The sequence below is a fragment of the Colletotrichum abscissum genome (genome assembly GCF_030869225.1).
Source record: "Colletotrichum abscissum strain IMI 504890 chromosome Unknown Scaffold_1.1, whole genome shotgun sequence".
In the NCBI taxonomy this organism is placed as follows: Eukaryota; Fungi; Ascomycota; class Sordariomycetes; order Glomerellales; family Glomerellaceae; genus Colletotrichum; species Colletotrichum abscissum.
In genome coordinates this window covers 416,372-429,840 of record NW_026849987.1, presented here as the reverse complement: position 1 = coordinate 429,840, position 13,469 = coordinate 416,372, and the positions used below count along the sequence as shown (strand labels likewise).

The window sequence follows — 13,469 nt, the reverse complement described above, 5'->3', positions numbered from 1 at the left end:
AACGACCGGGGTGAAGCAGCAAGTGCAGGGTATCTTGCAGGTGAAGGATACCCGTGGTGAAGAGCTAGACAGGGTGACAGGGCAGGCCACAGGGCAGGAGGAGAGGAACAAGTGGGAATGGAAGCAGACCAAGGCAGGAGCCGAGAGGAAAGCAGGAAAAGACAAGGAGAAACAGGTGGTGTTCCAATCCTCTCACTTCTCAGGTATCCGTACAGATACACCGTACACCGTACGGATAGGTAGGTATGGTAAGTAGGTACTCATGAATGGTAAGGTACTTACGGAAACCGAAAGCCTCGAATTCTAGACTTGGAAGGCACCTCGGGTAAGAATGGAAGGCAGGAGAGGCAAGAAAGGTAAGAAATGTTGTCGGCCACTTACCTCGCTTTCCCCCTTCCAATAAATAGATACAGGTCGCTCCCCGTCCACGACTGCCTATCTGAATCGATATGCAAGAACAGTTAGTCTCCAGCCAAGCGGCTATTTTGTCGCCAGCCGCCAGTCAAGCCGACGTTTTGGATGATTTCTGTTCGAAAGAGAGACTCCGGGTCTTATGCAGGTCCGACTCTTGGGTCCCGACTTCTGATTCCTGACAGCACAGCGCGACGACAATTCTTGCTCACCCAAGCGGAAGTGGGCCGGCCCTGGATGCAAAAAAGGCGGTCGAGGGCTCGTTGCGTCGTATGCAGAACGGGGACTTCTGCACAAGTAATGGGATGCTGCTGCGAATTGGCAGTGGGAGTGGCCGAATGAGCGGCAAGGTTGGGCCTCGACACTTGACACCATCAAATGCCAGCCGGCCAGGGCTGCTTTCGAGACTCGAGACTCGACACTCGAGCCAGATCAGGGGCTTGAAAGCTGGGCCAGACTTTTGCGCGGCAATGGTTGATGGCGGCTATGCTGCAGCACCCGTCTGTAAGTGGAATGTCGGCCGGACTGGCTCGAGCCGGAGAACCAGGGGCGGCGGCGGGAGACCCAACTGGCTAGAGTCACTCCGACACGGTGGGCGACGCGGAATACCTACGCAGTAGTGTATTCGTAGGAAAGGGGGACGATTCGATAGCCGTTGCGTCGTATGGGATCGTCCCTGGGTTGGTTGATGGTTCGGGTTGTCGAGTCTGATGCGCGCCAGCTGTCCTCCAATAGAACGAACCACGTCCTTTATCTTCACCAGCTGATCTCCAGCAAGGAAAAGGAGAGGAATAAGGAGGAGGACAAGAAGAAGAAGGGTAGCAGTGCCAACCCGTTATGGCGATGGGGTCGAGGCCTTTTTGACACACGGCTGCTAAATGCAACACACGACAGCAGCAGCTATTATTATTAATTATGCCTTTCCCACGTCGACGTGGTTCGCAAAGTCTGGCGAGAAAAACAAAACAAACCGCCGCCGTGAGGGAGGAACGCCCGATCCAAGGCCACCCCCAAGGAGCTCCCTGACCCGTGAACGAGCACAAGGTCTGGATGACCCGGCCAAGGGCAATCGCTTGCTCGACGGCGCCACCAAGGAAAACGACTAGAAGGTCAAGGGCGTCCTGGGCTGAGAGCCCGAGATGCGGCGTTGGGGTAAGGCTACCATATCATACGGATGGTACCGCACTAATTAGTGACCAACGTAGGGCAGGGAAGACTGAAACTGCTCTATAGCTCAGCAAACGAGATATTGGTATCGTGCACACTAATTACTGCGTAGCATACGTTCCCAGATCCCAAAGTAATAGGAAAGATATAGGCGAGGTACGGATACTTGAACCTTGGGATACCATGGCTTACCGGCAGATGGAGCCGAGTGCGGAGCATCATGCTTGTTCATAGTGAAGCACGGTAAGAGTGAGAGTGAACGTGGAAAAAGAAACGCCCCCAACATGACAGTTACGAAGTACGGATACCTACACACGCAGCATCCGCGTACAGTCTTAGGGATGGGAGAAAACAACAAGCAGGCTCTAGGTAGGTAGCTCAGCTTTCCCAGTCTCCAAGAAAAAAAAAACATTTGTTCCGAGAGCACGTCCCTTGCACTTAAAGTAGCGCGCCTCCATAGCCTTGAAAACACGGTCCTTTGAACGGAGCCCCCAGACATGAAGGAACACAGCGAAGCATGGGTAGGTTATCCAGCATTTTCACGAAGTATTCCATGTGGTGAACCGCCCAGCCCTCCAAGCCTCGAAGCGTCCATTCGTGAGCTGATTAGCTCCCGCTCTCCGCGCCATGTCTATGAGGGAAACTGAGAGAACGGATACGCACGATCCACGGCGTTGAAATCAATCCAATGGGCCCCCATCATCATTCTTTCCTCACCCATGCTTCCATGCTTCCATGCTTCCATGCTTCCATGATCCCATGTTCCCTTGTTCCCTGTCAGTCCAGCCAGCTTCTTGGGTCCTTGATGACGAGTTGCAGAGAACAGCTGGACAATTTCATGAGAACGGAGACATTGGCACATAACGGATACGGTGTCCACCATCCCATTTATTAGTGTGTACGGTTAGGAAGTGTAAACGGTTTAGGTGGGCTCACCTCGGTGAAGCAGGGTGGCCCCGGAGTTCCGACTCATCATTAGCCCAGAAAGAGTAGAGGTATCAGACCGTACCTTAGTTCAAGGTGAACTGAGACATACCTAGCTCATCAGCAACACGAAGCTCAAAGTCTTCTCTCTCTAGGGAATCCGTGCTCACTATCATCACTGGTCCAAGTATGTCAGTTCTACTAACTTACAGCACTTTGTTTGGACACTGGCCTCTGCTGCTGCAGTGATGGGCGGCCATTCAGCGGCCTGAGTACACGCCGTCGCAAAATGTAGGCAAGCAAGGAGACGAAGTACGGATATGGCCCGCATCGGCGAGTCGCCGTGCCCTGTCATCCGGTGCACCGTGCTGCACTGACTTCTGTTGGCAAGATGAAAAAAAGGAAGAAAAATAAAAGGAAAGAAAAAATACCACCTCTCTGCCCAGACACCAATACCGGCATCAGCGGAGGTTGGCATTCCCAATCATCTTCAGTGGTCCGAAATAAGCCCCTCTGGGCCACAATGACCGTCATCTCAGGATCGCACCTGAGCTTTGGCGGTGAGATGCAGGGTGTAACCTAGAGTAGAAGAGGCTGCTCCGCCAAAACACAGCTAAAGTTTTGTGTCCCGATGTTACGTCGCCTTTTGCTTCCATTCTTTTCTTGCCAGCGGATGGGTTCTGAGTCTGACAGAGTAACTCGCACTTGGTAACATTCCCAGTCGCAGCAGCAGCACGAGACTTCCAGAGTGCGCGGGGAACACGAGGAAACAGCGTGGGCGGTTTTCCGGCGCTTATCACCATCTGCAACCTCACTGTGGTTGGTCGTCGCTTCTGTGCCATAGCCGCTGGGTGGCATGTCCCGACTGCAAACATTTCAGTGGAAGGTTATTCACCGGTACCTTGGCCGAGGTCGCGTCTGGGCTGCACCTTGAGAAACAAGGTGCCAGCTGGCGCAGGTGGATTTTATCCCACAATTCCCATCATCCCATGCCTGTCGAACATTTGATGAGGTGCGGAGCTATGTTTTCGAAAATGAGCACAACTTGCACTATCCGTATTTACGATACAGCGGATAGAGAAAGCGGGCGGGGGATAAAACTTGGCCACTTTATTGACCATCTTACCGCAAGCGGAAGTGTTGTAAACAACTTTGGGATCCGGGCCAGAGTCCCAGTTGGAATCATTATTAAAAACCTGGTGAGTCCCCTCGTCTTGGTACAGAATCGCAAAAAGTTCGTGCGCCACAGGAGGGACCAGTGACCATCACCTACCTTACTGTGTATTCGTATTCAGAAGTTACACCGCCTGGGCCGGGACTTTGGACAGTGACGGCGGGTCGTCGTTGACAGTGCTCGGTGGTCCGTTGCTGTGAAGACGGGGAAGCTTAAAACACTCGCTCGCTTCACGATTACCCGGCTATATCTGAGCTCAATGCTTCTGGAATCTAGATATGCACGAATAGCATAGAGCATATCTTGATCCGATTGTGTTTTTACTAATACAAGAAATATTGTGTCCAAAGTGCGGATAAATTCTGGAAATTATGTCAGTCTCGATATGGCTGAGTCGTGCACTTGCATGGGTAGATGCACATGGCGAGGAAACAAAAGCTGGACCCTCTCGCGTGGGACGGGGACAAGTTGATAAGAGCAAGAGTTGGGGAGGGTTGTCACTTGTCTTGACTTTTGCCCCACATACACCGAGCCACTGTCTCTTTTGCACAAGAAAAGCTGGCTACACTGAGATGAGGCGGACATGACGAGAATGCTGCGAATACGCCCTTGAGAGTAAGTATGGTTGCAGGATGAGGCCGTGATGCATGCTGGATAACTGGAACCTGGAGACTGGCAACTCACAAGAGGGATTAATTTCCGTGAGCAACCTTCTAGGGGCAGCGATGGAGTCAGGCGTCCCGTTCTCTCATTGGCAGCATGTTTCTCTGTGAGAAGTTCCAATTGACTCTTTTGATTGGTCACTCACCACTGAGTAAGGTAAGGTTGCTTTGATCCTAGACTGCCAATTGTGCCTTGTCAATGGTGATGCGGTGACAATCCCCTCCGTCCATGGATAATGCCACGACACCAACGGGGCGCGTCCACCTCGCGGACGCTTCGCGTTTGCACTGTTCAGCATATTGTCGGTGTCCTTTCCCTCGCGCATGCAGTAGTGTCCCCCCTCAAGGGCCCAAAGGCGCAGGTATCCGTAGTACCAGTGCGCTACTGCACAAAAGTCTGCAGGCACAAATTGAATCATGGACACTACGGTCCGCAGGTGTCTGACAGCTCAGCATCCAATTTCCCAATTCGAAAGCACGACGCAGGGGCATTTCCCATCTTGAAAGTCGAAAGTGAGATCTCATATCCGTACTCAGTGCCTTGCGTATTTCGCTCCAGGTCCCCATGTCCCGTCGTGTGTCAAGTACTCAGAAGTGCTGCGCAGGATCCTGCATTGGATGTTGTGGGGTCATTGAAAGCGAAGAAGATTCGACTTCGTTAGGTACCTGTGTACTGTGTATGTGACACGCTGACAGCTGGATGCAGCTGCGAATATCCGTTTACAGTACGGATACCTTAAGGTATGCGGGCTCTACCTACCTATGCTCCACCGGAATGTCCGAACGATTATGTAATTTCCTCACTTCACCTCTTCCAGTAATTACCATGATACCTGGTTGAAGAGACAACTCAGGGTATATTCATAGCCGTTCTTGACATGCCTTGGGGATTGGTAGCCAAGTGCTGAGTTGATCCCCCGACTACTACAGACATCTCGGGCAACGCGGTCGCGCCGGTGGTGTTCACCATGACTTCGTCCAATAACCCCGACTCGCTGTCTGGCACAAGTCTTCCCGGGACCGCCCCTCCATTCATACAGCCGTTGACGGCGTGCGCGATGCTGGTAGGGCGAATGATTTCTCACTTCCTTCCACCTCCGTCAATGTGCTTGTTTAATCGCTAACTCGCCTGCCCAGGTTGTTTATACTGCCATCTACGTGGCCCCTCTCTACATCTCGCCTGCCAGCCGTCCATCACCAACGCTGTCGAGAGACGACCCTGTCGTCATTCGCACGCGCATCAGATCTGTCCTGTTCTCTACTGCATCATGCTCCGCCCTGACTTACATCATCCTGGCCCGTCTACCTGATGGTACCCTACCTTATGGACCACTTCATGCTATGGGATACTGGCCCATCGGCATACTCGAGTCCGCATTATGCCTTCTCCTTACGGCAATCCTGTTTGCTGGTCCGCTGTACGAGACTCTTCTCATAGACGGCCTTTGGGAAGACTGGCACGGTCTTGGCCCCATTGTCCGTATCTGGACCCAGTTGACAACCTGGCGGAACATTGTCATGGTAGGTTGCATCAAGGAAGCCCCAGACGTATCATTTGCTCCATTTCTAGGGATGCTAATGCGATACCAAGGGACCTTTGACTGAGGAAATGCTGTTCCGCTCTGCCTCTGTTCCGTTGATGCTCTGCGCTCGCATGTCATTGACACAAACCGTCTTCTTGTCTCCCGTCATCTTCGGCTTTGCTCATGTTCATCACTTTTATGAGTTCCGCATCTCCCACCCCAAGGTGCCTCTGGTCGCCGCAGTGGCACGCTCAATTCTGCAGTTCAGTTACACCTCTCTCTTCGGCGCCTATGCCACATTCCTCTTCCTCCGCTCAGGGAGCCTACTAGCCATCGTGCTGGTGCACGCATTCTGCAATGTAATGGGCCTGCCCCGATTCTGGGGGGCTGTCGAGCCTTACTGGCACGTCAGTGGACACTATGCACCTGCCGATAGTCGAAAATGGACGGTGATTTACTATGTACTTTTATTCGTTGGAGCCATTACTTGGTGGAGAAGTTTGTTACCACTGACCCAGACCTCGGCGAGCCTGTTTCCGCAGGGATTCTGAGGTGCGTTGTAGGTTGTAAATACATTAGATACTGCTCTAGCAATGACCACATCAGGTCTTCATATCGATATCTAGCCCGGGCATCGCGCCGGGCATCGTCAACCCGTCGTCACTACGCATCCTGCGTCGACGTAACGAGTCGTGCTCCCAACTTGTCTGCGTCCTTGCCTCGGCTTCAACTTCCCTTCGAGCTTCTGCGCGGAGATTCGGGTTTATGTCTTTCCCCTTTGCCCTACTCACCGACGCGTTGATCTCGGCCAGTCCATCTTCAGGGCCCCTGGTGTTCTTCTTGCGCGGCCACATGCTCGGCAAGGCGATCTCCTGAAACCGCGGCTCCACGCATCGCTCGTCGAACCAACGGTGTAACCGCGACTCGATCAGTTGAGCAATTTTAGGCACATCTTGCAGCCTTGAACGACTTCCGAGAAGACTTCTGATTGACAGGTCGAGGCGGTAATCATCCATGAAGCTGAAAGTCATCATGGTCGGGGTGGACTGTGAAGGGTTGCTCGGGATAAAGGAAATCGACAAGGTGCCGCTGAACCTTACGACAGAGACTGAGAGTGCTACGGGCAGAACAGCGCTGAGGTTCTTGGGATAGTTGAGGAGAAGCTTTGTCTCGATAGCGAGAGTGAGCATGTCGCTGAGGTCAACGTCCATCCGAGCCTGCAGCTTCGCGCCATCCCTCGTTGCCGCACTCGCGTTGAGAGTCCTGCCGCTACCCAAGTTCAGGCCGTCTTCGTCAACGGGTATGACTCGACAATTGCTAAATATGGGGAAATCCTCTCCCAAGCTCAGCTCCGTCACGCGGATCTCGTCTACAAAGTCGGGCCTCGATCCTCCGTTCAGTGCCTTGGTGAGAGAGCTCAAGATGGCATCGTCATGCTGTGCGTCGCTTCGAAACTGGGCAATTGTCTGCGCCACGAGGACATTGAACCAGTCCAAACTTTCTGGCTGGTGACTATCGACATTGTAGTAGGTTTTGCTGAGGATGGAACCGATGGTAAGATTCGGGGGGTTCCGGAGGACGCTCGACTTCTTCCGATTAAGCGTCTGCTGGCCATGCTTTGCGTTGGCCGTCCGAAGACTGAGGAGAGAGCGCTTATGAGCTAGGGTCCTTGACCGACGCTCTGTTGCTCTCAGTGATGCTGTCACCTCTGGTGAGGGAGGGTCGCCGAAGATGAAGAATTTGATGAAGGCGGCAAGAACGAGAACCACTGACAGCTGGCCAAGAATAAGGCCTTGCGTGAAGGAGAGGCTATGACGTTGTAAATTAGTATGGAATACTCTTCACAGAAACGTGCGTATGGGACAAGAGCTGACGTTGGTTCTGCCTTTGCTGGGCAAGTGTCAGCGGCAAGGCCTGCCATCGTGATGGAGGCGGAAGATGAATCGATCGTCCAAGTTGCTTAGTAGACAGTATAGTATGTCTCTGGAAATGTGCTCACTGGGGACGAAGTACAAGATTATGGGTGAGGACTTGGCCGTCGTGAGATTTGTGGCTTTGGAAGCTGGATCTTAGTGAAGGAAGCCTGTTAGATGCTGCATGAATGCCACGACGAAGTGCCATCCGGCCTCGAGGTGTTTGACTAACAGTTTTGACACTGTGGAGTGGCCTGGACGTCACTGCTCCAAGGACCCACAGCTGACCCGAGGAGGCTAGTCACTGTGTCAGGCACAATCATCCCGCGGGAGTTTCCACTGCCATGGTGAAGTATATAATACCACTCAACATGTATGCAATATCACAACACTCAAGTCATAGAAAGATCTAGCGGGGGAGACATCTTTCTATCAATCCCTTTTTCTAGGCCGGCCTTCGACTTTAGCGCTGGGAAATCTGTGGTATACCCAGCTTAGAAAGCTGTTGGAGTTGTGGGTGTACCTAATGTCGAGGGTACTTTACCAAGGATGAGGTACCTAAGGTACGCAGGCGTGGTAGGCACGCAGGCCAGGGAGCTCAGGCAAGCTGTCCCAGTCAACTCTGCCATCTGCGAACGACATTGTTTCCGCTCATCCTGCGATTCATCTTAATTCATCGAAGACACAACACCGCTGAATACCACGCTTAGAGAATTCACAGCTTTCATTGAGCATCGGTCCCTATTCTCAAACCATCGCCACCACCAGCCGAAGGACGTATCCCATCCTTTCCTCCATTGAACACACTTCAACACGCATTCGACCTTTGCGTTCTGCGCCGCTGGCCAACATGGACGTGGCACAAGCAGTGGCTGGCTATGTCTCTCGTATGATTCAGTCCGCTGATTCTTCATCTTCGACACAGTCGGCAAAAATGAAGGTTCTGCTGCTGGACCGCGAGACAGTTCCTATTGTGTCCACTGCTATCACTCAGTCAGCACTGCTGAATCACGAGGTCTATCTCATTGATCGTATTGATAACGCCAACAGAGAGAAGATGCGTCACTTGCGATGTTTATGTCTTGTACGACCATCGCCAGACTCCATTCAACTCCTGATTGATGAACTGCGAGAGCCGAAGTACGGAGAGTATCATCTGTATTTCACCAACGTCGTCAAGAAGTCATCACTAGAAAGACTTGCCGAGGCTGACGACCATGAGGTTGTGAAGCTGGTTCAGGAGCAGTTTGCCGACTTCATCGTCATCAACCCCGATCTGTTCTCACTTGGACTCAGCCTTCCCCATCAGCGTCTGTGGGGCAGCAACCAAGACACGTGGAACCCAGACGCCCTGCAACGAAGTGCTGACGGACTCGTTGCTGTGCTTCTTGCACTGAAGAAGAAACCGCTGATCAGATACTCCAAGACCAGCCCACTTACCAAGAAATTGGCTACAGAAGTGCGATATCGTATTACACAAGAGGAGCAGCTTTTCGACTTCCGGAAGGTGGACACGCCTCCTCTCCTGCTCGTGCTCGACAGGCGCGAGGATCCAGCAACACCACTTCTCACGCAATGGACATATCAAGCCATGGTGCACCATCTTCTTGGTATTACCAACGGCCGAGTCGACCTAAGCGATGTGCCTGATATTCGCCCGGAGCTGAAGGAGATTGTCTTGTCGCAAGACCAGGATCCTTTCTTCAAGAAGAACATGTATCTCAACTTTGGTGACTTGGGCGGCAACATCAAAGACTACGTGGAGCAATACCAGTCCAAGACACAAAACAGCTCAAATATCGAGTCGATATCGGACATGAAGCGCTTCATCGAGGAATACCCTGAGTTCCGCAAGCTATCCGGAAATGTTAGCAAGCACGTCACCTTGGTTTCAGAGTTGAGTAGACGTGTTGGAGCCGAGAACCTACTCGAAGTCAGTGAGCTGGAACAAAGTCTCGCTTGTAATGACAACCATGCGGCTGATCTCAAGGTATTATCCGACAATCATAGTACGGCTTCCCAGCGCAGATACCAGAAGCTGACTCTTCCCACAGAACATTCAAAAGCTTATTCAGTCTCCAAAGGTGACAAGCGACAGCAAGGTTGGCCTAGTCGCCCTTTATGCCCTACGATATGAGCGCAATCCGTCCAACGCACTCCCCATGCTCGTGGACCTCTTGGTGGCCGCTGGCGGGGTCTCAGTCCGGCGAGCAGACCTCATCTCCAAGCTTGTGAAGTATCAATCTTCATTGCAGCAATCACAGGCTCAAGCAGGCATTGCAGACATTTTCGAGGGGGGTGGCATATTTGGAGGAGCTGGTGCCAGGTTTAAGGGACTAAAGGGTGTCGAGAACGTTTACACACAGCATAGCCCCTTACTTGAAAGTACGCTTCAGAATCTGATTCGGGGACGACTTAAAGAACAGCAGTATCCCTTTGTTGAGGGCGGAGGAACTACTCGAGACAAGCCGCAAGACGTTATTGTCTTCATAGTCGGTGGAGCAACATACGAGGAGGCCAAGATGGTGGCAACAATCAACGCATCTTCGCCAGGTGTGCGCTTGGTACTAGGAGGTACTACAGTCCACAACTCGGCTACATTCCTGGAAGAGGTTGAGGATGCTGTATCTTCGTGGCCCGAGACGCAGAAAGCTGGCACAAGGCGATAAACGGAGAGCAGTCAATTTGGGATGTTCGAGATCTCAGTGACCATCGGCAATTCTCGTGTCTGCATGTACTCATAGGCCCTTTCGCAAGGAACAGACAAGGTCACCAGGCATCGAGTTGTTGTGCGCCAAGATGCTCTTCGACTAGGCTAATTGTGCACGGAATGAATGTCTATACTCTATTTTCAATTTGGCAGAGTGCAGGAGAAAGGACCACAAGCTCCTCTGTGGCATACTCGTATTGCACAAGGAAAGACAAAGACGAAGGAGGAGGAGGAACATGACTTATTATTGGAAGGCTTGGTTGCGACCATCAAATCTGGTATTCTCCAGCAGATGTAAATGCTTAGCCATCATGCTTCCTAAGACTGGACGAGAAAGTGAGCAATGTGTATTTGGTGCGACATTGTTGTTCATAGTTTCATGTGATACACGGAATAAGGTAGCGATGAGTTTATTGAGAGGCTCATAGCACTCCTGAGAAGATGCTCATTGGCGACGACAGCACTTTGGTAAGCTACAATAAAAGTACCCCCTGCAGTCGGTGTTTGTAACCGCCGTGCACCGATCATGTCACTACACTGTGGCACCAAGGGGCCAAAAAAATCAATGGGGGAGCAATGGCATAGAGGAACTCTGGATACAAACTAGGAGAACTTCAGCCTTCAAACTCGATTCTACTTCCCAGGACACGAGCTTGCCAGTCGCATCTGCTGGAGCGCGTGTAGTCTCTTAGCCTATTAACATAGGCGATGCGATCCCTTTCAGCAGCCTTGAAGCTGCGCCCACGTCCTGCTGCCAGAAGCTTGCGACAGCTCGGTAGGCGCGGCTTCGCAGACGTCGCAGAAGGCACCAGGTCAGTCTGCAGCATACCGAGAACATACACCTCTCGCGCGCCAGTTGCACGTAGCTTACGAATGTTCAAGACCATTCGATGTCGTTGTAGTGGGAGGCGGCCACGCGGGCGCAGAAGCATGCGCAGCGGCTGCCAGAACCGGCGCGCGGACAGCTCTGGTCACACCAAAGATCGAGAACCTCGGCACCTGCTCCTGCAATCCATCTTTCGGCGGCATCGGAAAGGGAATAATACTTCGCGAAATCGATGCTCTCGACGGGTTGGCAGGTAGGGTCATCGACAAGGCTGGCGTGCAGTTCAGGGTCTTGAATCGGACCAAGGGGCCGGCTGTTTGGGTATGTAAGCTCCATGCAGAGTTCTATTTCTCTGAGGAATCTTTGTAGTCGCTAACCCGTTACTTTTTGCAGGGACCCCGAGCACAGATTGATCGAAAACTATACCAGAAGCACATGAGAGAAGAGCTGGAAACGTACCCAAACCTGTCCATCGTGCTAGGTAGTGTATCCGATATCGTCACGAGTGAGAGCGCAGAAACCACGAGTTCCGTCCAGAGCAAGATTACAGGCGTGCGTCTCGAGTCTGGCGAGGTTCTCCCTACACGTGCAGTAATCATTACGACGGGCACGTTTTTGAGCGCCGAGATTCATATCGGCATGAAAGCGTATCCCGCCGGACGGATCGGAGAAGATGCATCCTTTGGCTTAAGCAAGTCGTTGGACGACAGTGGTTTTCGCCTAGGAAGGCTCAAGACAGGAACGCCGCCGCGTATCGCCAAGGACAGCATTGACTTTTCGCAGCTGGAGAGGCAGCCCGGAGACGACCCGCCCATGCCGTTCAGCTTCCTGAACGATAGAGTGGCCGTCGAAGAGCAATTGTCCTGCTGGGTCACTTATACGAATGAGGCGACGCATGACATTGTAAGGGCCAACCTGGACAAGACGATACACATCCGAGAAACCATCAGGGGCCCAAGATATTGCCCCTCATTAGAGGCGAAAATCACCCGGTTCTCTGACAAAGACAAGCATCTTGTCTGGCTGGAGCCCGAAGGTTTCGACAGCGACCTCATATACCCCAATGGCTTGTCCATGACCGTACCGGAAGAGGCTCAGGAACAGATTCTGCGCTCGATTCCAGGCCTGGAGAAGTGCGTCATGACACAAGTGGGATACGGTGTCGAGTACGACTACATAGACCCTCGGAGTCTCAAGGCGACGCTCGAAACGAAGCAGATTAGCGGCCTGTTCCTCGCTGGACAGATCAACGGCACCACGGGTTATGAAGAGGCGGCCGGGCAGGGCGTTGTTGCCGGCATGAACGCAGCTCACTCCGCGCTGGGCCTCGAAGCGGCCCCGATATCCCGAGCAGACGGCTACATCGGCATCATGATTGATGACCTCATTACCAAGGGCGTTACTGAACCGTATAGAATGTTCACAACACGAAGCGAATACAGGCTGACGTCGAGAGCGGATAACGCCGACCTTCGACTGACCGAGAAAGGACGGGACTGGGGCGTCGTGTCGGACAAGCGGTGGACGCACTTCAGCGATGAGAAGCAGCAGATGGATGACATCATGTCACTCCTCTCTTCGACGAGCAAGAGCACACCTGAATGGTCCAAATGCGGTTTCCGCGTTAAACAAGACACGACCCGGCGCAACGCAATGGATATGCTCCGACTAAAGGACGTAACCTGGAACCAGGTCGCTGCCGCGGTACCAAGTATAGACTCCATTCCGGAGCGTCTCAAGTCCCGCATTCACATCGAGGCGACGTACGCACCATTCATCAAGCGACAGCTCGCCGAGCGCAAGGTCTTTGCCAGGGACGAAAGTCTGAGGCTGCCCGATTCGATCGACTACGACAAGGTCCCTGGCCTGGCCATGGCTGAGAAGACGGTTCTCAAAGCCACCATGCCCGAGACTCTAGCGCAGGCGAGGCGGTTGGAGGGCATCACGCCGTCTGGATGCCTCCGTCTGTTGGGCTACGTGCAACGCCAGCAGAAGAGCATTGCCCTAGCCAACATGGAGAAGCCGTGGCGGGAGAGGCAGCAGAGCCGGGAGAAGGACATGCCGTAACGCAACGACTACGCAGAATACCTAGAAAGAAGGGCTTGCCGACTGATGTAGAGCTGGAGAAGGCTAGAAAAGCGTAATCTTTCTGCTTGTAC

The 13,469-nt window shown here is 52.8% G+C and overlaps 6 protein-coding genes across 6 annotated transcripts; 4 read left to right on the top strand and 2 right to left on the bottom strand.

Moving 5' to 3' along the window:
- Window positions 1-749: 749 nt before the first annotated feature.
- Window positions 750-1,517, top strand: CABS01_00125 (uncharacterized protein; the record flags this gene model as incomplete). Its single annotated transcript, XM_060533508.1, has 2 exons — window positions 750-915; window positions 1,306-1,517. The coding sequence occupies 2 exons, from the start codon at window positions 750-752 to the stop codon at window positions 1,515-1,517; spliced, it is 378 nt and encodes a 125-aa protein (XP_060406022.1).
- A 1,160-nt stretch (window positions 1,518-2,677) lies between these two features.
- CABS01_00124 (uncharacterized protein) lies at window positions 2,678-2,980 on the bottom strand (the record flags this gene model as incomplete). The annotated part of the gene is made up of 1 exon (XM_060533507.1): window positions 2,678-2,980. One exon carries the CDS (start codon window positions 2,978-2,980, stop codon window positions 2,678-2,680), a length of 303 nt encoding a protein of 100 aa, XP_060406021.1.
- Window positions 2,981-4,903: 1,923 nt separating this feature from the next.
- On the top strand, window positions 4,904-6,412 carry CABS01_00123 (CAAX amino terminal protease; the record flags this gene model as incomplete). The annotated part of the gene is made up of 4 exons (XM_060533506.1): window positions 4,904-4,913; window positions 5,269-5,402; window positions 5,476-5,859; window positions 5,930-6,412. 4 exons carry the CDS (start codon window positions 4,904-4,906, stop codon window positions 6,410-6,412), a joined length of 1,011 nt encoding a protein of 336 aa, XP_060406020.1.
- Window positions 6,413-6,463: 51 nt separating this feature from the next.
- Window positions 6,464-7,782, bottom strand: CABS01_00122 (uncharacterized protein; the record flags this gene model as incomplete). Its single annotated transcript, XM_060533505.1, has 2 exons — window positions 6,464-7,670; window positions 7,736-7,782. 2 exons carry the CDS (start codon window positions 7,780-7,782, stop codon window positions 6,464-6,466), a joined length of 1,254 nt encoding a protein of 417 aa, XP_060406019.1.
- Window positions 7,783-8,486: 704 nt separating this feature from the next.
- CABS01_00121 (Sec1 family protein) lies at window positions 8,487-10,443 on the top strand (the record flags this gene model as incomplete). The annotated part of the gene is made up of 2 exons (XM_060533504.1): window positions 8,487-9,764; window positions 9,829-10,443. Coding segments are annotated over 2 exons (1,893 nt in total), but the record flags the coding sequence as incomplete, so codon positions are not given.
- A 749-nt stretch (window positions 10,444-11,192) lies between these two features.
- Window positions 11,193-13,377, top strand: CABS01_00120 (glucose inhibited division protein A; the record flags this gene model as incomplete). The annotated part of the gene is made up of 3 exons (XM_060533503.1): window positions 11,193-11,296; window positions 11,367-11,631; window positions 11,704-13,377. The coding sequence occupies 3 exons, from the start codon at window positions 11,193-11,195 to the stop codon at window positions 13,375-13,377; spliced, it is 2,043 nt and encodes a 680-aa protein (XP_060406017.1).
- Between the last annotated feature and the right edge of the window lie 92 nt (window positions 13,378-13,469).